Here is a 21,122-nt window from a genome sequence, read left to right as displayed (position 1 = left end):
ATATATTTTTTTCTGAGGTCAGAACTGCATAGAAATATTATTGTTGTATCTAAATATGCTCATTATGAAGTACAAAGAGTAGCAAACAAATTAAGTATCAAAAGGAGTCTAATTCAACAACAAACCAAATAAATCAAAGACATCTAATTCAAGCACAAATAAAAAAAATAAAAATAAAATGATCCACATCCAAACAGTGAGTGGATGTGCTTTTATTTGTACGTGGGAGGTGTGAATGTGATCAGGTCACGTTCACACACTGACTGTCTCACGTTCTCCTTCCGTTCTGGGGAGAACAGCAACAGATTCTCCGACATCTGAAACACCAGAGAACAAGACATTTATAGACAAAATGCTACAGTTAAAATTGTGAAATTTAATAAGTTGTGATATAGTGGTTGAAAGAGTTCCCACAGTCATGAAAAACCTGGAAACACCTGATCATTTTAAAATTGTGGTTTCTAGGCCTGGAAAAAAGCTTAAGGAAATTAATAGAATCTCATTCTTGATTAAATTAAATTAATCCAATTAATAAAATAAATGAACAGCTGCAAGATATTTTATTGGATCAAAATTGCTCTGTATTTGTGAATTTTCATGACTGGAAAACTGTAGGAAACCCTGCTGAAAGATTAAGAGGGAATTGACAGTTCATAAAGGAAAGATTTAACTCACCTGACTGATCTGGGGTGAGAACACCATTCCGTGAAGAGCTGAGACAGGAGTGCAAGGAAGAAGTGTGAGTGCCCATGTGCCCCCAATAAACCACATGTGAGCATTAAGAACATTGTGATGTGATGTCAGGGACATAAACTACCTATAGGTGTTGCCAAGACATCATGTGGGCACTCCTCTGCCTGAGTCCCCGGACTCTCCATCTCAGCATCCACTGGCCCAAACGAGAACCTCTCTGCTGCAGGACTCTGTGCAGGAGACATGCTGTATCTCACTGTTGGCTGCAGGTAACGCTCAATGTCCAAACCAGTAGCACCCTGGGAAAAAATGCATCAGATGATGATTCTCAAACTATCAAGTCAAAGTAAAAAAAACTCTGTAGACTCCGTTCACTTTACAAAAGAGTAGGATTTAGGGATATACAATATAGGTTAAAGCTACACTATGAAAATTTGTGGCCCTCTACTGGTTAAACCTGTATGCTTCTTGCAGAGGAACATTGTTTTGGTTGTGCTTCGGCTCTGTACCTCTGTGTGGATAAGGAGCTGACCGATTATCAGCGCCGATATTACACATTTTTATGGTTATCGGTCATTTTCAAAACAGATTTGCTGATAAAATAATTTAAAAACCATTTAAAGAGTTTGTCAGAGTCCTTGTTATTCTTAATTTTGACATTAGTTATCGCATACATACACACACACACACGTTCAAAATATCGGTTATCAGTCTACTTAATCTGTAATAAATCAGTATCGGCCCTGAAAAATAAATGTGAGACCCTGGACCACAAAACCAGTCATAAGGGTCAATTTTTTGAAATTGAGATTTATACATCATCTGAAAGCTGAATAAATAAGGAAATACAACTATTTGAAAATCTGGAATCTGAGGGAGCAAAAAATGTAAATATTAAGTTGATATTTAAATGCTAGGAAATGTACAAAATATATTCATGGAACATGATCTTTACTTAATATCCTAATGATTTTTGCTACAAATATATTCGTACTACTTACTCATGACTGGTTTTGTGGTCCAGGGTCACATATCGGTCAACCCCTAATATTTATATCCATTTTGGGATGAACAGCAACAGACTGTCTGACAATCAATCATTTTAAATGGTGCAATTGATTTAAAATTTAGGCACCACAATATTAAAATGTACAGTGCAGATTACATTTAAGAATGTTATTAAATTATTAGGGGTTTTAAAAGATCAACTTTAAATGATTTCAATATCAATAACCCATTTGGTTGCAAATATTGTGCATCTAGAGTTAGACTTTATAGATAAATACCTCAACATCTTGATTTCCAGTCATTTCAACATCCATACTGGTTGGAGATCTGTATGGACAGAGGAAAGAGTATATAAGATCATTAACAACAAAACATGACATAATTCACACTACAACTAACATACACATGAAGCGTAGCATACCCATTACTGGCCAGAATGAAGACCTCATTACAGGGAGCTGTAGAAACTGTGAAATCTTTGGTTGGTGTGGAGGGCATCAGGGTAGGGGAAGCAGGTGCACAGACACTGAGTTCTGCTTCCACTGGTTCTGAAGAGCTATGAGATGAGCCCTGGGATGGAGTATCTAGACCAGCATCTGCTCCAGGCTGGACATGCAAACTCTCTTCAGAGACTTCACAAGAGATGTTCTCTTGTGGTTCCTCTTGGAAAGAAGGACTGAGCATAGACTCTGGAATGCAGTCTTCATGCTGAGGTTCTGAAGAATCAACAGCTAGCTCACACTGGCTGGGTGAGTCATGTGTTTGGGCTACTGGACTGTTTTCTGGTCCATTACTGATATCTGGTTGGGTACAAGTAGAGCTTAAATCAAAATTAATACGGCTGCTGCAGAAGGTCTCTGGCGAAATATTTTGGTTGTGGTCAGGACCAATCTGAGGAGCTCTGGGTGACTGTGGGAGGGCCTCAGCACAACGTAGAGGAGTGGAAACAGGCAATACATCAGGTCGATGGGTTGGAGGAGGTGTGGCAGACAAGCTAGGTAGAGAGGAAGCGTGAGAAACTGCAGTAGATCTGCACTGCCTGCCTGGAGTGCTGAACTTAGAAACACAGGGTGAAGAAACTGCACTGGTTCGACATGATCTTCTAACAGCACCTAAAAACAAGAGAATTATCTATATTAAAAACAAAGACAACATTAAAAAAGGATATTGAATTAGGTTAAAAAGGCAAATTAAGTTAAGCTCAAAAAAAAAAAAAAGAGGAATATTTAAGTATAAATATTATATTACTATAACTCCGTTAGGCCTGGACTACAGTTTAATAAATAAAAATAACATTATTGCAATAATACCATTATGCTGTGACAAAATAGTATTTAATAACTTATAAATACTACTAGTTAAATTTTATTTTACAGAACAACAGTAAAATTACAGTACTAATATTTATGGCTGCCTTAATTTCTTTGCTTTGAAAGATTAAATTATAGAGCTTTTGAGTTTTTAATTAAAACACAGCACTTGTTTGAGTTCAAGCTGCTCCGAGACACTTAAAACACTGGATGATCAGCTGGTCAAATGTAAAAAAACCAACAAAAAAAACCACACATAGCCGTGCTTTACTCTGAAACTTGCAGGGGTCAGTCATCAGATCTCATCCCATGTGTTTCGATCTTACCTGATGGCTTGACTGGACTTTCCACCTGGAAGAAGCCTCCATTAAACACCACGGTCTGTGCAGGCAGTGTGATGGCAGGGGCTGCAGGAACAGAGCTCGAGTCATCCTGGATGTTGTCTGAAGTCTCAGTGGCTTTCTGTTCAGCCTGCTTGGCTCTCATGGCGGCCTTTACAGCAGCCAGTCGACTCTTAGCTGCAGCACTGGCACCTGTTCCAGCCTTCCCTCCCACAACAGGAGGCTTCTGTAGGATAAAAGTACAGGATATGAAAATTACACAATTCACCTCTTTAAAATGCTACAAATTAAAATGGTGCTAATAATGTTGTTTACTTTTGCCACTTTCTTTCTGGCAACAGGCCGGACTTCCTCTTTCCACTCCCTTGCTTCTGCCTCTTTCAAAGCATTAAATTTCTTGTTAACATCTTCCACCTATTTAAAATAAATTCAATTAAAATAAAATACATCATTAAAACAAGGCTTGGAAAGAATTTGAGCACTTTTAAAAAGTAACATCAGCCCACCTGAAAGTACACCATGTCCCAGAAGCCCTGCAAGTCAGTACAGGTTGTTATTTTTTCTCCACGACCCAAGTCGCAGTCATCCACCAGCCCACTGAACTGACCAAATCGCTCTTTCATCAACAATCTGGCCTGGCCCACAACCGTACGCATCTGGTCTCGTGCTGCACGAAGAGGGAGAAATATACTTACTATCAGCCTTATATCAGAAATATCAGCCTTTCTGGGGAAACCTGGGGCCTGTTTCATAAAACAAGTTAACCAAATAAGCCAGGCTTATTTCAGTTAGTCTGACTTATTTTGAATCAAATCAACTGACAATAAGTCAGACTAACTGAAATAAACCTGGCTTATTTGGTAAACATGTTTTATGAAGCAGCCCCCTGGTTAGAATACCCTGTTAGTCTTTATTTAAGACAGGTTCAAATTAAACACTGATCAAAACAAAAGACTTACTCTCCTCCGGGATAGAAGTATCATCAAATCGTGACTTCCACAGCTCAGAAAGTCCAGTCAAACGCTCAGTCTCGCTGACCATCACTGCCCTAATGAAACAACATACACTACTGTTTAAAAGATTGAAAGATTTTTATGAAAGAAAGAAACTGTCACTTTTATTCAGCAAGCACGCATTACACTGATCAAAAGTGACAGTAACAGCATGTATGTAACAAAAGACTTCCATTTCAAATAAATGCTGTTTTTTAAAACTTTCTCAGTATTCTTTGAACAGAAAAATTATCGTGATAAAGTACTATACCATACTAACAACTCTGTTTTATTAAGTATAGTAGAGATCTGGGTCACCTGAAATAGGCAACATCATGCTTAGGCTCCAAGGGAGGTGATGGTGCTGTAGAGATGGACGGGGCAGGAGGAGGAGAGGACACTAAGGGAGGGTTGGCAGGATGATCTGGTGGAGGGGAGGAGAGGGAAAAAGCAGGGAGAACAGGTTTTGGGGGAGAGGGGAAGGTGGGCTCCACGTTGCCATCAGAGAGAAAGCTATGAAAAAGATAAACAAACAGTATTTCAAACCAACTTAAAGTATAGAATTATCAAGTAGTTTGTTAGAATAAGTTCTAAAGGTACCTCGGTGAGAGGAAGGTGCCGGCTGAACGTGGAGAGAGGGGTGCAGGCTCAAACGACCTTAGACCAACAGGAGGCTGGAACACGAACCCCTGAGGGGCAAATGAGGGGGCAGCAGCTTTGGGTTCCTCTTCCTCAGGTCTCAAAGAATCAACTGCAGTGTCCTTTTTCTCAGCAGTCTAAAAAAAAAAAAAAAGTAAAAATATAAAATATATAATATAAAATACAATATAAAAAAATATTTCAAAGCCAAAAAGACATGACAAATCACCTTACCTTATTTTCAATAACTGCCTTTGTGTTGCCTGAGAAAGATAATGAGATCTACTGATTAATGACACATTTATCAAATAATGCAACATTACTGCCTTCAGAGTAACACTATGGCAATATAAATGTACAAGATCAGAAAATGTGCAAGAAGAAAAGTTGTATCTTTCTTACCTTGTACATCTTTCTCTTTGCCTGAAGAGGGCGCTACAGGACATTTAACAGTTGATCTTGTTTTTGCAGTCCTTGAATCTAAAATCACAGAGAATGTGGCTTTCGTGCATGCAACACAAGTACAGCAAGGCTTAAAATGTTATAATAAAACTCACCAGTAACTGGTTTAACCACAGCTGCTGGTGTTTTAGCAGCTGATCGTGTGGTTGGAGCTCTTACAGATGGTTCAACTGTAAAAGAAGTTCATGCACAATCATGCTCTGCATGGGGTCCTAATTCAAGAGTATACTACTGTTCAAAAGTTAGGAGTCAGTAAAAAAAGCTCTCGTGGAACCTTGAAATGAAAATGTTACCCTCTAACTACATCTTTCACATCTTCTAAAATTAATTAAGTAGATTTTACCTGTAGCTGCTCTGGTTTTGGTGGTATTCACAGCTTTTGAGTTAGTCTTGGCTGAAGCTCTGGTGGTCAATACATTTTCAACTGTTCAAACACAAAGATTGTTCATCAACAACATGAAGACACCACAGTTTGTTGATTTGTATGATTCGCATTAGGTAATAAAAAAAACATGAGTAGTTGAGCACAACAAACCTTTCTTTTGAACAGCGTGTCTGTCTGCTGCTGGCTGTAATGTAACAGAGGTACATAATAAACAAAGCTTACATGATTTAAAACTGTGAATAAAGAAATTACACAAGAAAATGCTGTAGCATCATTATACATACAGATTTATTTACATGACGACAAAACACATTGTTCAGAAGTTTGGGGTTGGTAAGATTTTTTTAATGTTTTTGAAATATTTAAATGAATTAGCAGCAGCCATTACTACAATTTTCAGTGTCACATGATCCTGCAGAAATCATTCTAACAAGTTGTTAGAATTCTAACATTCCTTATTATGATCAATTTTGAAAAGTTGTGCTACAGCTGTAATATTTTTTGTGGAAACCTTTTTTTTTTTTTTTTCAGGATTCTTTGTAATGTTACCAAAATTCTTTTGAATTTTCTATTCAACAAATACTTTGCTAAATAAAAGTATAGATTTCATTTCCAAAAAATACTGACCTCAGATTTTTGAAAGTTAATATACATAAAGGAAAGCTGATGTGTGCATTTTTCACCTATTGAGGACATTGTTTTATGTTGTTAATTTGGGCCAGGTCTACCTGTTTGTTGAATAATGTCAAATGGGGGTATGCTCGGGGAAACGTGTTTGAAAACTGCCATCACCAAATAAAATGACAGAATTAATGTCTGCGACGTAGAAATTAGACACTTCAGCTTTTAAATGATACCTTCTGATTCTGCACCATTGAGCGGGTCACTCGTGTGGACTGATTAGTTTCTGTGATCTGTCATGACAAGGAATGAAATGGGAAATTAAGTACTCTTTATTAAAGTCTGAGATTTTTCAAACAGTTATTCCCATCACTCACCTTGCTTCTGCTTTGTGCAACAGTGTTTGAAGGCAGATACCCGAGTGGCTGTGGCTTATACAGGCCGACCTTAAACACGCCTTTCTTCTCTTTGTCCCGCATTTCCTTCTCCTTCTGCAACATCTTGTTTTCTTTGTAACGAGCAAGCATCTTCTTTCTCTCCTCAGCAGCGGCATTTACATCTGTTAAGTACAATTGCAACTACTTGGGAAAAAAGGCCATGCCAAAACAAAATCAAACAAAAATAACTATGATACTGACCATTAGCTGCCTTTGTTTTTGGTGCTTTGTCTTGGGTGGCCATGAGGCTGGATGCATCCATTGAGAGCTCGATCTCAGGCAGATTGTCCAGGTGTCTGCGCAGGTGATGGATCTTCTCTCGGTTCTCTTTCTGAGATTGAGACCGGCGTCTGGACATCTTCAGCCGGATCATAGACACACTGCTGCCCCGCTTGTACAGGTGAGTGAAGCGAGAGTCCATCCTATAAGAGTTTTTACAACAGGAACATGATTATTTAAAGCAGAGGTGTCACAGCTCATCTATAAATAGACTTAACATTAGGTCTATTTTAATGTACTAATTCAACTCCGTAAAATCATATAATTTATGTGATAAATCTATCTATCTATAGACAGGCTTATCAACTATTACAAGTGAATCTTTGTTTTTGACATCAAAGGCTGTTTCCAATCAAACTTAATAGCTTCTTTTTTGCTGACCTGGTAAAAACATGGATAATGTCTCTGTAACTTTTTTTGTTCTTTTATTTATTTCATGCTGACTTCATGTAAATCTTTTTTCTCTGAGCAGTCACAGAACGGGTTGGTTTTAGTTAAACAAACAAACAAACAAACAAACAAACTAACTAACTAACTAAATAAATACAACCAAAACTTAATGCAGCAGAGATCTAAGAAATAAACAGACATCTTGATTTCTTACAGGAGAAGGTCCGACTTAAGAGTTGTAATTTTGTTGATATCATTTGTAAAAAGTAAATTCCTAACGAAATCCTTCAAACTGATGTGTGCGATTCATATTACATTAGTAATATAAAATTAGAATTTTATCATGCCTGAATCAACAAAGCAACATATTATCGCAATTTTGCTTACTATACTAACTTTACACCGTCAGACGCTTTACGTCTTTTGCACTTGTACACAATGACATTTTATGCGCGTTGAGGCCACATTTAACACACTAAGTTTATTTTCTATCCATCTGTTTGAAATAATGGGATATATTTCTTACCTTTATATTAAGGTGGGTTACGGAAGTCCAAAAAATGCTATATCCAGATACAAAATGATTCGCAATATTTATATTCTGTAACGTTTACCTGCCCAACGCGTACGGCATGCAAGATGGCGGGCAGGTTTTGAAAAGTGAATACCGCTCTTCTGATTGGCTGCTCTGCTGCGCAGACCCCTCCGTTGACAGGGCCATGGCTCTGTCCGTTGATTGGTTAAATTCGGATGACGCGTTATGCACCGCCCTCTTACAAATCCTAAATTAACACTGGTGGTCACGTGTGACGCTGGTGACCGTACATATGGTTCGTTAGCTGTCTACTAGGACATTTCAAAATATATTTCTATTTTTGGCACAACTATAAACAACTAATCCGCTACATCCAAACTTAAATAAATAAATAAATAAATCATATATGCTGCACGCTGCTCTGTCCGTTAATATTTTGAATGATTGTGTTCAGAAAGGTAAGCCTCTTGCTGAGGATAAAAGTCAAGGTGGATCACCCTGACCAGATGTCCAGCGGATATAATCATACTTTATAGCTTTTAAACGATTTATATGATGCAATTAGCATATTATTCTCCCAAGCCATGTAAGGTTAATCATTTTCATTCTGGAAACGTTCACGTTGCATGGCTGCAACTCTGAATTATAAGTATGAAAATTACCATAGACCAGAATTAAGTACTTTTTTACCCCTTAAAGGCTATATAAAGGCTATATATGAATTCAATATGTAAGGAAAATCTGGATCAGATACATTTCACACAACTCGTGTCTTAATTTGATCAGCATGAGGCAGTCAGAGACTTGAAATCCATATTAAAAGTGGAGCATGATAGCAAAGTTATTCAAGATCATATAATTTTAAGAGTGAAGTGTAGTCGAACAAGAACAGCAACCTTCATTTAATGAAAACTGAAATTTATTGTGAAATAATGTATGTTAAACCACGATACTGATGACATGACAGCATTTAAAATAAGAGAAAATATAGCTCGACAGAATTATATCCTAAATGTCAACTTAATTGTATCTGTATGTGATAAAACAAATCTGAACAATGGGAATGAAACAAAAGAAAGGATAGCTGATGGACAATTAAACATATGTACACACAAACAAATGAAGAGAGGCAATTACAGTAAAATTCAGATTTTATAATTAATTACAAGGAAGCAACCACATTTCTGTATAGATTAAATAAAAATCTAAAAAATTGCATGATGTGAAAAATCTTTTTTTTTTTTTACAATGCAATTATTGCATTACACTGATGCTGTCAGTAAAACCTGAACAGTTGACAGTTTTAGTGTAGTGAAGTAGTCCATGCCCATCATATCTCTTCAGTCCAAGAAAAAAATATTATTGAATTGTGTTGCACACAGCCTTTTGACTTCCTCTGTAACACAAACAGAATCTTGGTGAGAGTTTGGGTCAACAGAAATGTTTTTATAATGCTGACTTTTAAATTAAATAAATAACTGTGATCAAAAGTTAACTAGTAGATTTTAATAACTTCACACCATTATATCACCTCAGTGTTGGCCAGCTAATTTTTACATACCATTCACTTCAATGAGGTTGGCATTCTTCTGGTTCAAAATGACATACAGCTCCCTCTGATCAGACTTCTTTCCAACAACCCAGTAATCGGTCATCGCTTTAACAATGATTTCCTCGTCCTCATCAACCCTACACATGCACAGACACAGAGTCTCATTCACTAACCGTGTGGCCTTATAAACATGTTAAAATGAAACTATATACATAGATATTTAATCTTAAAATCATACACATATACAGAGAAAGAGAGAGAGAGAGAGAAAGAAAAAAAAAGCGGTATAGCTCAAGCTGTGTTTTTATTGCTAATGCTACGTGTCTTTATTGTTGTACAGAAACCCCTTATAAGGATACGGTTTAGACATGCTTTATGCAAATTAGTAACCTTGGGCATGTGGTCACTCATGTAGAATACAATGAGTTTAAGATAAAAAATTGGATTTGTGAATTAGGCTGAAATTTATCGTGAGAAATTCTCATGTGCATATAATAATGGATAATGCATGCAATTATTACTCAATACATACTATTTCACCATGCTCATTTTTGGTCCTATGTATTCATTTATTCCAAATACAGTAGATCAGTGGCATTGCTTACCGTGCAAAATCGCAGTTGATGTCTCCAAGGATTTTCATGAGGTCCGAATGGACAGAGGTGAGGGACACGCTGGCCGTCTTGCGCATGTGGATGGTGCTTTTCTCAGCCAAGTTCATGTGGTTGAAATAGATGAACTTAAACTGAGGCTCCTTCTCTGGCCTACAACAACATTTTGAGAGAATTAGTGAAGCTGAGGTATAGTTTTCCCTCCCAATGTAACATGCACGGAAGAATAAACGCAGTTATGTGTCTTTAAAGTGTGATAAGTGGCATGTAAGTTGATATGAGGGATTGTACCACACAAAACAATACTGCACACCACATAGGGCTCAGGTAAGATAAGGACACACTGTTTAGATATGATTAATGAATAAGCTCCGGTAACTGCTACTCGAAGAGAGATGATACAGTGGACACTTGTATTCAGCATGCGGGTAAGTGAAAGCCTTGTCAATATTTCTGAATGGTTACCTGGGTCACAGGATGACCCAGTCATTTAAGACTGATGCATTTACGAGCAGTGAAGCAGGACTAACTTGACAGTTGCAGTGACAGCTCAACATAAATATAAATAGTTTAAAAGTGCTGTACCACAAATAAAATGTCCCGACTACCTGACAGATATCATTAAAATAGTTTAGTGAGTGTGGTTCAAGGGCTAATTCAGTGCCTAAGCGTGGCAAAAATAAAATCACTTACAATGCCTTTATGATATTATTTCATGACTTGACACTGAGTTTTTTTCTGCAAACATTAGATTTTCTTCATTCAGCAGTTGAAGTGAAGCTCTGGAGTAATACTGACCCTGATGTCCTTCGGTTGATGTTGTACTGCTCACATATGTCAGAGGCCAACAGGGTGAGTTGGGGACCAACCAGGCTGTCTAGTTGTTCACAAAACTCACGATTCAAATCCACTGCCACTACGTGCACAAATGGAAGCAGGGTTTGAAAGAAAAGTTAACATTTGACTGACTTCCTGATAATATGATTACTAGACTGTGTGCAGAATTATTAGGCAAGTTGATATTATGGTCATATTTGTTTGCCAAGAAAATTTTACCAATTCCAAACCACATCAATCTTAATAACTACTATTGATTTTGTATTTAATCATTTCTAAGTTATATATAATTGTCCATGAAGGCTGAAAGTCAAAAACTCCTTATTTCAGGTGTGCTGAATTATTAGGCAGGTTTTCTTTTACAGATAAAATGAGCCAAAAAAAAGAGATTGAACTCAGAGTAAAAGTAAAAAAAAAAAATAATAATAATAATTAAAAGCCCATGAGAAGGATGCAATACTAATTCAATAATAGAATTAGCAAAGTTGAGGCATGATCATTGGGCAGCTAAATGCTCATTGGGTCAGCAGGGTCAGAAAAAACAGGTGGAGAAGAAAAGACACGTTAACTGCAAAAGAATTAAGAGGTGAAGTGCAATGTGTCAGGTTCTCAGAGACCTTGCTTGGGTAAAAAATGCTAAAAAATAACCCTCACTTAATATTAGTTTTAGGAGCTCATTTTAGTCAATCTCTGCAAGACAAACTTTTTAGGATAGGAGATGGAATAAAAATGAGCTCCTAAAACTTACTGCCAGATTCTGGAAGATAAATTCTTCAAACAGTGGTACAAGAGGATGTGATGCTGGTCCTTCGAGAGTCACTCTCAACAATCTGTCCATAAAGCCTATACAAAATCAGTCTTCATGTATTTCACAACACTTCAGCATGTTATTCATATTAAGTGAGGGTTATTTTTTATTTTTTTTACCCAAGCAAGGTCTCTGAGAACCTGACACATTGCACTTCTGGAGACTCCAGGAAGGTTGCAGTTCTGGAAAATGATGGTGCTGGAGACTAAATGATTCCTGATGGTTTCACAGCTAATTCTTCACCTTAATTCTTAATTCTTTTGCAGTTAACGTGTCTTTTCTTCTCCACCTGTTTTTTCTGACCCTGCTGACCCAATGAGCATTTCACTGCCCAATGATCATGCCTTAACTTTGCTAATTCTATTATTGAATTAGTATTGCATCCTTCTCATGGGCATTTAATTATTATTTTTTTTTTTTTTTTTTTTTACTTTCACTCTGAGTTCAATCTCTTTTTTGGCTCATTTTATCTGTAAAGAAAACCTGCCTAATAATTCAGCACACCTGAAATAAGGAGTTTTTGACTTTCAGCCTTCATGGACAATTATATATAACTTAGAAATGATTAAATACAAAATCAATAGTAGTTATTAAGATTGATGTGGTTTGGAATTGGTAAAATATTCTTGGCAAAAAAATATGACCACAATATCAACTTGCCTAATAATTCTGCACACAGTGTAAATTGTTAACAAAACAAGAACAAAAATTAGTTAAAATTACTTAAAAGCGGATACTTACCATTTACCATGAAGCATACAGCTGCACTCATTGCCTGGATAAGGAATAACATTTATGTAAAATATGAAATGAGCAGAAATGCTTTATTTTAATCAAAAATCTACTTTTATTTGTCTAGAAACAAAATTATTAACCATAACTGAGCACTTATTGTTCAACAGATTCTCAAAGAAAACCCACAACTTTGGAGCCACTATTGCTATATTTAAGTATTTTAACTTAAAATCACACACATCACCTTATAAGAATGAACAACTAAACAAATAAGTTGTATCTTATTTGAATTAGTGTTAGTTTCCATTTGCCCAGATGTACTAAATTAAATAATAAAAATAATAATAATTATTATTATTAACAATATACTTTATTCATTTATTAATAATAAATAATTCAAAATATGAATGTTATAGATTAAAATGCATAAAGAATAACACTGAGTTTGACTCTTTCTCTCACCTTGTAAACAATCAAATGTAGCTCCTCGTAACTGTCCTCTGTGTTCACATATATCCTGGGAAATCTGAATTTTGCATCTGGATCTTTAAGATTTGCTGGTCCTGTTAAAAATCTGTTTCCATAACATAACATAAGATGTTAGTACAACTCTGGACTTTTCATGCATAATACAAATATTCACTGACTTCTTAAGGAGGCACCAAAATCCAGAGTCCACAAATATCTCTTTCAGATGATGAATAATCTGTGATCATCTCCCATGCCTCTGAATAAGTGCCAAATTCTCAGTCCATACAGCTTGCTACCAGCTACACTGTCCTGCTAACCTCCATGGGGTGGCCCTGGCCTCAAGAGTCACAACCGACCCTCTGAAGAGTATGCTCCCATTACCCACATTACACACTGAACACATACCAACAAAGAAGCTCTGACAATTATTCATCAGTCTCTCCTTCATTGATCTCACGAGAATAATCTATAAATCTTACTGGAATCAGTCAAACGTAACCCCTTTGTGCCATCATCCACTCGTCGAACAACCAGACGGGTTATTGTGAAGTCTGTTGGGCTTATTGTTTTCTCTTTGCCACTAAAGCAATTAAATTAACCTTGTGCAATCTGATATTTGGCAGTGTTGGTTGATCTGTGTTGTCTTAGCGCTACGCTTGGCTGCTTGTGTCCCCGAAGCACTGAGCCCAAGCAGACAGGCAGAAGGCCAAGAGCCCGCTGTTCCAGCCCTGAGTTCAAAGCAGGAAATATTTGGATACTTGCCTCCCGTAGTGCAACAGATTCCCAGCCACCTCTGGCCTGAGCGGAGAGTCTCTTCCTGCAAGCTGCCGAATGTTTGCACACACAAGCACACAAACACAGGTCATTCATAAATACAGCTGTAGATGGCACAAGTCTTTGGAGCACATTCCAAAAATCACACACTGTATTGTTATGGCATGACATCAGTTACACTGTCTCTCCACTCAAAATGATTGTATCCTACTATATATTTAACTGAAATTCACTGGTATAAAAATCTAATTTGCACAGAATGCTCGCACTATCTTAAAATAGCTAAATCAAGTCACACATGCTGTTAGAAACTGTATAAGTACAGTTACACACAAAAGATTGTATTAGTAGGCCAGAGACTATAAACATTAGAAGCTGGCTTTGCTGTAGCAACCAGGTTTGTAAATAAATTCTGATAAATGCTTTTGAATTTAAATCAAAGAAATAAAGTAGTATCACAGTTTGCACAAAATATTGAATAAGCAAACTATTTTCAACATTGATAAGTTTCTTGAGCACAAATCAGCATATTAGAATTGTTTCTGAAGGATCATTTTAAAATGTTTAAATAAAAAACTGTAATTTAAATTTCAATAATATTTCATATTATTATAATATAAACATAAACATTTTACTGTATATTTAATTAAATATACAGTATACAGGCTTGGTGTGAGACTTTTTTCCAAAAAAACAATTTAGCTTTTTTACATTTTTGAATGGTAGTGTATCACAAAACGTATAGCAATTAATTGACACACATGATGTTTGAAAATTAAAAATGTAACAATTAAAGACAGACAGGGAATTAAAATGCTTAAAAAAATTATTAATGGGGCCAATTTGACACATTGAAAAGAACCCCTATATATAAACAGTGTTAGACTAGGGTAAAAAGGGAAATGATTCAAATGGCTAATTCTATCTATTATGTATCTAGGGCTTACACATTTACAATATAATAGTACAGTGTCCTAATGCTCAGCTCACCTCAGGTTCAGTGTGCCGCGGGAACAGTGAGGTCGTCAGGTATTTGTACAGAATACGCATGTCATCCTGCTCTAGACCACTCCTACGAAATACAGCACAGAACATAAGACTAAACCACATACAAACTTGCTCATTCAAATACAAGAAAGTGTTTCAATAATAATGTGAATTGTTTAAATGTCTTACAAAACTTGGTAGCTGATAATATGTTATCGATGCGACACTTTAATTTAAACAAGTAATCAGTCAAATAACATTCAACAGGCATAAACGCAGGCACTTCGGTGAAAGCAATTTTTGAAAACAAGATATGAAAGTCATGTTTTGAATTCAACAAAGAGGATTAAAAGTCATATTTAAAGTCTATCTGGATCCCTGTGCCAGACAGTTTGTGATTAAGAAGCTTTGGCTGCGCTGCTTTATTGAGTCCCTGCAGTCTCATCTCTCAGACTTCATGTCCTCTACAGCACTCAGTTATTTAAGGTAAATCCTCATTCGTATCATGCATTTGCAGTTTTAGTGAAAAATCTTTCAAAATTATAATTCAACACAAAATATAAATTTAAAGCTATAATCAACACACAAGAATTCTCAAATGTGTGATCTGAATACACAATCATTAATTATCAACATACATTAATATTAAACATAGCTCTTTTTATCCTTTTTCAAAATTCACTTTTAAAAGAGCAGCATGAACATTCTGCTAAATAGTTTCTTTCACTGTCCACAAACAAAATAAAGTCTTACAGGTTTGTAATGCCATGAGGGTAAGTTAAAAATGACAGAATTTAACATTTTTGAGGCGTGTGTAGATTGACATTCACCAGATCAGCTGGTCGTTGTAGAGAAAGGCCGTGTATTTGACAAGACTCAGGCTCTCTTCTACTCTATTGACAAAAGACTGGATCTTCAGGTAGGTCATCTTGTCAAGAGGGAAAAAGCTGATTCCCCCAAAGACATCCAGCAGGTCACATGACTGGAGATGAAGTGTCTGCAGGTACTAAGACAAAGCATAAAACAACAACTTTAAAAAAATATATTTTTAAAAGATATATTTAAAAAATCTTCTCAATTATCAGATAAAATAACAGAACTGACATTTTGCTTATCAAGAACGGTCTAGAAAAAAACTACAACAGCACTATGCCCTCAAACACGGATGAAATTACCAAAGCGTCCCTGATAAGGCTGATGTAATGTAATTGGACAACTTGACGTGCTGAGATGCAGCCCTAGTGTGACTTTAACCAAAGCCACAAATTGCACTTTCACTGAGAGCTTCAGGGCACAGCTCAGGTTAGGGACGGGGTGACGTGAAGGGTTTCCCTTGACCTAAGTTGAATTATTCAGACAGGTGAGTAAGCATGCCCTCAGCAAGGAAATCTGAACCGAAGAACCAATAAGGCAAACACGGACAAATGAGATTGTCAGGCCTCCTTTTCATATATATGTGTCTCACATTAACCATTTGCACATATATGTGGACTATGAAAACAGAAATAAAGAACAACACCACATATCTCTACAATTTTGAACTATGAAATATGTCTGTAATTTATCTCTTTCCTTAACTGTGGGACTTTAATTTCAAGTGGTCAGATTATCAGTGACATCTTAAAAAGTCAAGTAAAGAAGCTCTCATAGCAGGCCAACAGTATGACTATAAAGAAAAGCAATATTCAAAGCCTAAAACTAATGCAGATGCATGTACCAAACAGACCAAAGGTATGCACTGTCTACCTTTTATCTGATTGAAGGATTGAGTTCTCTTAATTAATACTTTATTTACCCTGTAAAAGAACTTTTCAAGCTTTTGGGTAAGCAGTTCCACTCCACCAGCCTCAAATGCCCTGCTGAATGTGCCGTTGAAGAGCTAAAGATCAACAACAACAACAACAAAAAAAACTTAGAAGCAATCAGCTGTTTGTAACAATAATGAGTAAATAATAGATTGTAAGTGAGAAAATAGATAAATATAAAGAGTGTTTACCTTATACATGCTGTAGCACTGTTGTAATACAGACCCATAAACTGAATCCTAGAACACAAAGAGGGGAACAACTTAATCTACACAACCAATCAAAAGGTTGGGGTTGGTAAGATTATTTTAAATGCTTTTGAAATAAGTCTCTTATGCTCTGCATTTATTTAATTAATAATATAGTAAAAACAGTATTTCTTAATATATATAATTTAATCATTTTTATAATGTTTTTTTTTATATCTATAATATTTAGAAAAATGTCATTTATATTTCTATGATGGCTAAGGAGAATTTCCAGCAGCCATTACTCCAGTCTTTAGTGTCACATGAATCTTCATAAAACATTCTAATATGCTGATTTGGTGTTCAAGAAACATGTCTTATTATTATCAAAGAATAGACACAAAACATCAGCGTTTATTTGCAACAATTATTATTATTATTTTTTTTTTTATATTGTCTTTACTGTCAATTTTAATCAGTTTAATCAGTTTTGTGGATATTATTTTACTTTTTTCTGTAGGGTGTGTAAAATAAAAAAATGCCTTAATGAAATATTTTAAACTATCATTCCATACATTACTTACAATAATCTCTTCCTCTTGGTATTCTACAGTGGGTGGTTTACCATCTTTGTTGGGTTTTTCAACCATTGGATTCCGTACAACCTTGAGAGAGGAATTCAAGGGTGCTTAACATTAGCATCACTGTGTCAGGCTAGTTTGTTTTTTTCTGTCTTTTTTGGATTTAAACTAAATCTCTACAAAACATTACTGATGCATAGACGTACCATGACCATCCAGTAGTTCTCCTCTGGCTCATGGAAAAACTGTCGGTTCTTCTGAGTATGGAGGGATTTGGCTGGTTTTGTTGGACAGAAGGTCCTGTAAATAAGAAAATCCCTCATTTAAGCCTGTCTCTCTATGTTTGTTTGTTTTTTTTTTTAATCCCATCATTAGTAAAGTGCTAACCTGGTGAACTGAACGATGGCCTCACAGAGTCCAACATTGCGAATCTTTTCATTCTTCTCTATTTCAATGGGATGGTAAAACAAGATTTTCTTTTCCTCCTACAAAATACAATAACAGCTCTATAAACATATGATTAACATACAGTAACTTAGACTTCTGCCTGCATTAGTTCACCTTTCAGTTTATTACCATGCCCAGACAGGTTTTGTAGACATTTTATACATTTGCTGTGGAGATTATTTATTTATTTAGCAAAACAATTACACCAGTTGTTAATTTTTTAAAAAATAAACAGGATTTACCTCGCCCTCACGTGGTCCAAACTTAGGGTTATAGATGAAAAAACTGAGCAAAGATGGGGTGTACTGTTTCTCTTGCATTCCAGATGCCATTCTTGGGCTTATGAGATGATGATATAAAGTTGGAATATAAAGCAGATAATTAACATCATATCTGATTTAAAAATAATTCACATTTAGACCCCAGGTATTTGATAAAAATACCTGATCATCAGCATTAGTGTGGTCTGTGTCTACGGTTCCCTCTTTTTTCATTGAGTTTGGCGTGCATGCCTTTGATCTGTACACAGAATAAACTTTATTGGGATTGTTGTCAAAGGACGCGGTGAAAACATTTTCAAGTATAAACAGAAACAGAAAGGTATACCTACTAAATCACTTAACTAATTTTAGATCATATGTATAAACTGTAAAAGCTACAATGTAAAGAATGTTCATGGCAATACTTTATTTTACATTATGGACGCCAGTTAAATTGAACGCATTTTTTTTTAAATTATGTAATTTAATTGTTTAGGTTAAGATTATGAGAAAAGCGAATAAACTGTAACTAAACTGCCTTCTTTTATACTTTTCATATAAACTGCTGATGGAAAGCAGTTAGATGTTTCTTAGACTAGTGAACAAGACAAAAAGATACGTTACATAATTATGTACATGACCTATATAGTTAGAAACGTGAATTTGATAAGTGAGGCAACTAAACAAAAAAAAAGGAACCCAAAGCATTTCACTTTCCATGAAAACAGTGACGGTGGTCAGACAAATTAGCCTATTACTTACAAGCTAGCTGGTTAGCTACAGCATTAATCTGACTGTTTCATGCCATGTTTCAAAAGCGACAACTATCACAAAAAGTGTTCAACCAATTTGTGCTTACCTGTTACAGCATGACAACAGAAACAAAGTGCTTGATTTGTTATCTCATGAGGAAAAACAGAGCTGAGATCAATGGAAAAGATGTACTTCCTGCTCTTGACAGTCGCCTGTGTGTTACAGTTGGATGCGATCGGGTAAATTTCATCCACAGTTCCGTTTCACTATTAGTCCTGTCACTCAGTTTTTACCCCATGATTCAGAACTTTCTACGTATAAAGAAAATAAAAAGCACTTTAAAGGGATTTTTTAAATCAGGTAGGCTCACGTTAAATTATATATATATATATATATATAACTCAAGGGATTTTCAGACCATGTCAGTCGATTAATTATCAAGCAAGCGTTTTGTTTTCAAAACCAATACAGAATGGTTACACGATTTAGGGTAGCCTACATTTCATGTCCATTGATGATAATTATATTTTTTCCATAACAATTTTCCTCAGAAATATAATATTTAAGGAAAATCATATTGTTGGCTCACACAAATAATTTGTGCATTATTTAATTTTCTTTAATTTGCCTGTTCTTTTTTTTTTTTTTTTTTTTACAGGTTTTTTGTTTGTTTAAATGAGTGGGTGTTAAGTTCAAAATATTAAATAAACAAACAAACAAATAAATCATATTAAATTTAGGGGTACGTTCAGGTAAATCTGGGCACTTTTTGCCACTGATATAACTAGGAAAATACTCCAGTTAACATTATTTCAATCTAAATACTTCATTTTTTAAACTGAGTTTAAATGTAATTTTCTGGAAATTAAGAAAATACTTATTTTATTTATAATATTTTTCTTATTCTGTCAGCTATGTCACTAAATGAACAACCAAAAATGGTTTACCACATTGCCACGTTGTTGTTGTTTTTTTTCTTTCTGTGGTCAATATTAATTATATTAACGTATATTAATTGACTATCGACTGTGTTGGGTATTGTTATGGTTTGCAATATTTGTATGATTTAAGTTCAAATTTAAATTTGAGATTAACTTGACTAATAACATGGTTTGTCAGACAAGGGCATTGAAATTATTAGTCAAAATGTTGAAACTGTCAACTAAAATGCTGAAACTGACAGCCGTCTAGAGCTGATTCTTGGAAAGTATCGTGACCATGTCATGGCCCTATTGTATTGATTGAGTCCACTGAAGATAATGAATTGTTTGTAAATTTCCATAGATTGGTTTTCATCAGGCCCAGCGCCAGAGTGGGGGCTGCTGCGGAATTTGCCCCCCTCCCCCACCCCCGCTTGGGAATTTAAACAAGCAGGAACCCAGCGTGCCTGCAACTTTCTCTATCTCTGTTTTATCATGTGATAGAAAATCTAAGGCCTTCTCAAGCCGTAAGGCAGACCTATCTAATCTGCGGCCTGTAATGCACCAATCTAAGATTGCTGTAGAGACAAAATGTAATTCCATCAAGTTAGCATTTTTAAACATTTGCTACCTAAAAAATAAATCATTTCTGATCAATGATTTAATAACCACAAACAACCTGGATTTTATGTTTCTAAATGAAACATGGCTAGAAGACAGCTGCAGTGCAACAGTCCTCAATGAAACAGCCCCTCCTAACTTTAATTTTACAAGTGTCTGCAGGACTGTCAGGAGAGGTGGAGGTGTAGCTGCTCTATTTAAAGATGTTTATCAATGCAAGCAAGTGTCATTTGGTCAGTATTTGTCTTTTGAATAGCTAGGTATTGTGCTGAATGGTGCTCCACACATTCTGTTTATCATTATTTACAGGCCTCCAAAATACTCTCCAGCCTTTGTGGAAGAGTTCACAGAACTGTTATCAATGATTTCCTCAGAGTTTGATTGTTTTACTATTGCAGGGGATTTTAATATTCACATATTCATGCTGAAATCAAAACTGCAAAAGAAATTATAAACGTTTTAAACACTTTTGACCTGATTCAGCATGTGCATGGACCCACACACAATCGTGGACACACTCTAGATTTACTCATCAGTAGAGGTCTAAACATTTCATCCATTGTTATTAAGGATGTAGCACTATCTGATCACTTCTGTATTTTCTTTGATATATTGATCTCTGTTACCACTGAATCTAGATCTGTCTCTGTCAGAAAGAGATGCATTAACGAGAACACTAG

At 35.7% G+C, this 21,122-nt stretch overlaps 2 protein-coding genes across 3 annotated transcripts; both read right to left on the bottom strand.

Annotated features, from left to right (window-relative positions):
* Positions 1 to 4: 4 nt before the first annotated feature.
* On the bottom strand, positions 5 to 8,242 carry dlgap5 (discs, large (Drosophila) homolog-associated protein 5). 2 transcript variants are annotated; one of them, XM_058794410.1, is made up of 20 exons: positions 8,084 to 8,242; positions 7,090 to 7,310; positions 6,829 to 7,010; positions 6,688 to 6,744; positions 5,981 to 6,014; positions 5,789 to 5,869; positions 5,541 to 5,615; positions 5,386 to 5,463; positions 5,218 to 5,246; positions 4,945 to 5,120; positions 4,663 to 4,857; positions 4,312 to 4,400; positions 3,859 to 4,019; positions 3,668 to 3,766; positions 3,338 to 3,578; positions 2,123 to 2,813; positions 1,980 to 2,028; positions 818 to 992; positions 676 to 713; positions 5 to 317 (listed from the first exon to the last, which is right to left on the bottom strand). In XM_058794410.1, the coding sequence occupies exons 2-20, from the start codon at positions 7,307 to 7,309 to the stop codon at positions 213 to 215; spliced, it is 2,775 nt and encodes a 924-aa protein (XP_058650393.1). In that variant the 5' UTR covers position 7,310; positions 8,084 to 8,242; the 3' UTR covers positions 5 to 212. The 2 variants fall into 2 exon arrangements, with proteins under 2 accessions (XP_058650393.1, XP_058650394.1); XM_058794411.1 differs by lacking the exon at positions 676 to 713.
* Positions 8,243 to 8,993: 751 nt separating this feature from the next.
* Positions 8,994 to 19,166, bottom strand: ccz1 (CCZ1 homolog, vacuolar protein trafficking and biogenesis associated). The gene is made up of 17 exons (XM_058792610.1): positions 19,008 to 19,166; positions 18,332 to 18,407; positions 18,131 to 18,227; positions 17,829 to 17,926; positions 17,648 to 17,741; positions 17,445 to 17,525; positions 16,864 to 16,911; positions 16,663 to 16,746; positions 15,698 to 15,873; positions 14,871 to 14,952; positions 13,869 to 13,930; positions 13,098 to 13,209; positions 12,642 to 12,675; positions 11,054 to 11,171; positions 10,250 to 10,408; positions 9,654 to 9,781; positions 8,994 to 9,488 (listed from the first exon to the last, which is right to left on the bottom strand). Exons 2-17 carry the CDS (start codon positions 18,343 to 18,345, stop codon positions 9,433 to 9,435), a joined length of 1,443 nt encoding a protein of 480 aa, XP_058648593.1. The 5' UTR covers positions 18,346 to 18,407; positions 19,008 to 19,166; the 3' UTR covers positions 8,994 to 9,432.
* Between the last annotated feature and the right edge of the window lie 1,956 nt (positions 19,167 to 21,122).

The sequence above is a fragment of the Onychostoma macrolepis genome, chromosome 12 (genome assembly GCF_012432095.1).
Source record: "Onychostoma macrolepis isolate SWU-2019 chromosome 12, ASM1243209v1, whole genome shotgun sequence".
Lineage (NCBI taxonomy): Eukaryota > Metazoa > Chordata > Actinopteri > Cypriniformes > Cyprinidae > Onychostoma > Onychostoma macrolepis.
Note: the sequence above shows the minus strand (reverse complement) of the source record. Positions and strands in the feature narration are given on the sequence as shown.

Excerpts from the sequence above, each read along its gene's own strand:
- ccz1 (XM_058792610.1), bottom strand. Across the intron at positions 16,747-16,863 it reads AGTGCTACAGCATGTATAAG|CTCTTCAACGGCACATTCAG; the intron begins GTAAACACTCTT and ends GTTGATCTTTAG. Across the intron at positions 13,931-14,870 it reads CGCGGCACACTGAACCTGAG|CTTGCAGGAAGAGACTCTCC; the intron begins GTGAGCTGAGCA and ends AACATTCGGCAG.
- dlgap5 (XM_058794410.1), bottom strand. The coding sequence starts at position 7,309 with ATGGACTCTCGCTTCACTCACCTGTACAAGCGGGGCAGCAGTGTGTCT. Across the intron at positions 5,121-5,217 it reads AGGCAGTTATTGAAAATAAG|ACTGCTGAGAAAAAGGACAC; the intron begins GTAAGGTGATTT and ends TTTTTTTTTTAG. Across the intron at positions 4,020-4,311 it reads TACTTCTATCCCGGAGGAGA|CACGAGACCAGATGCGTACG; the intron begins GTAAGTCTTTTG and ends CTCTTCGTGCAG.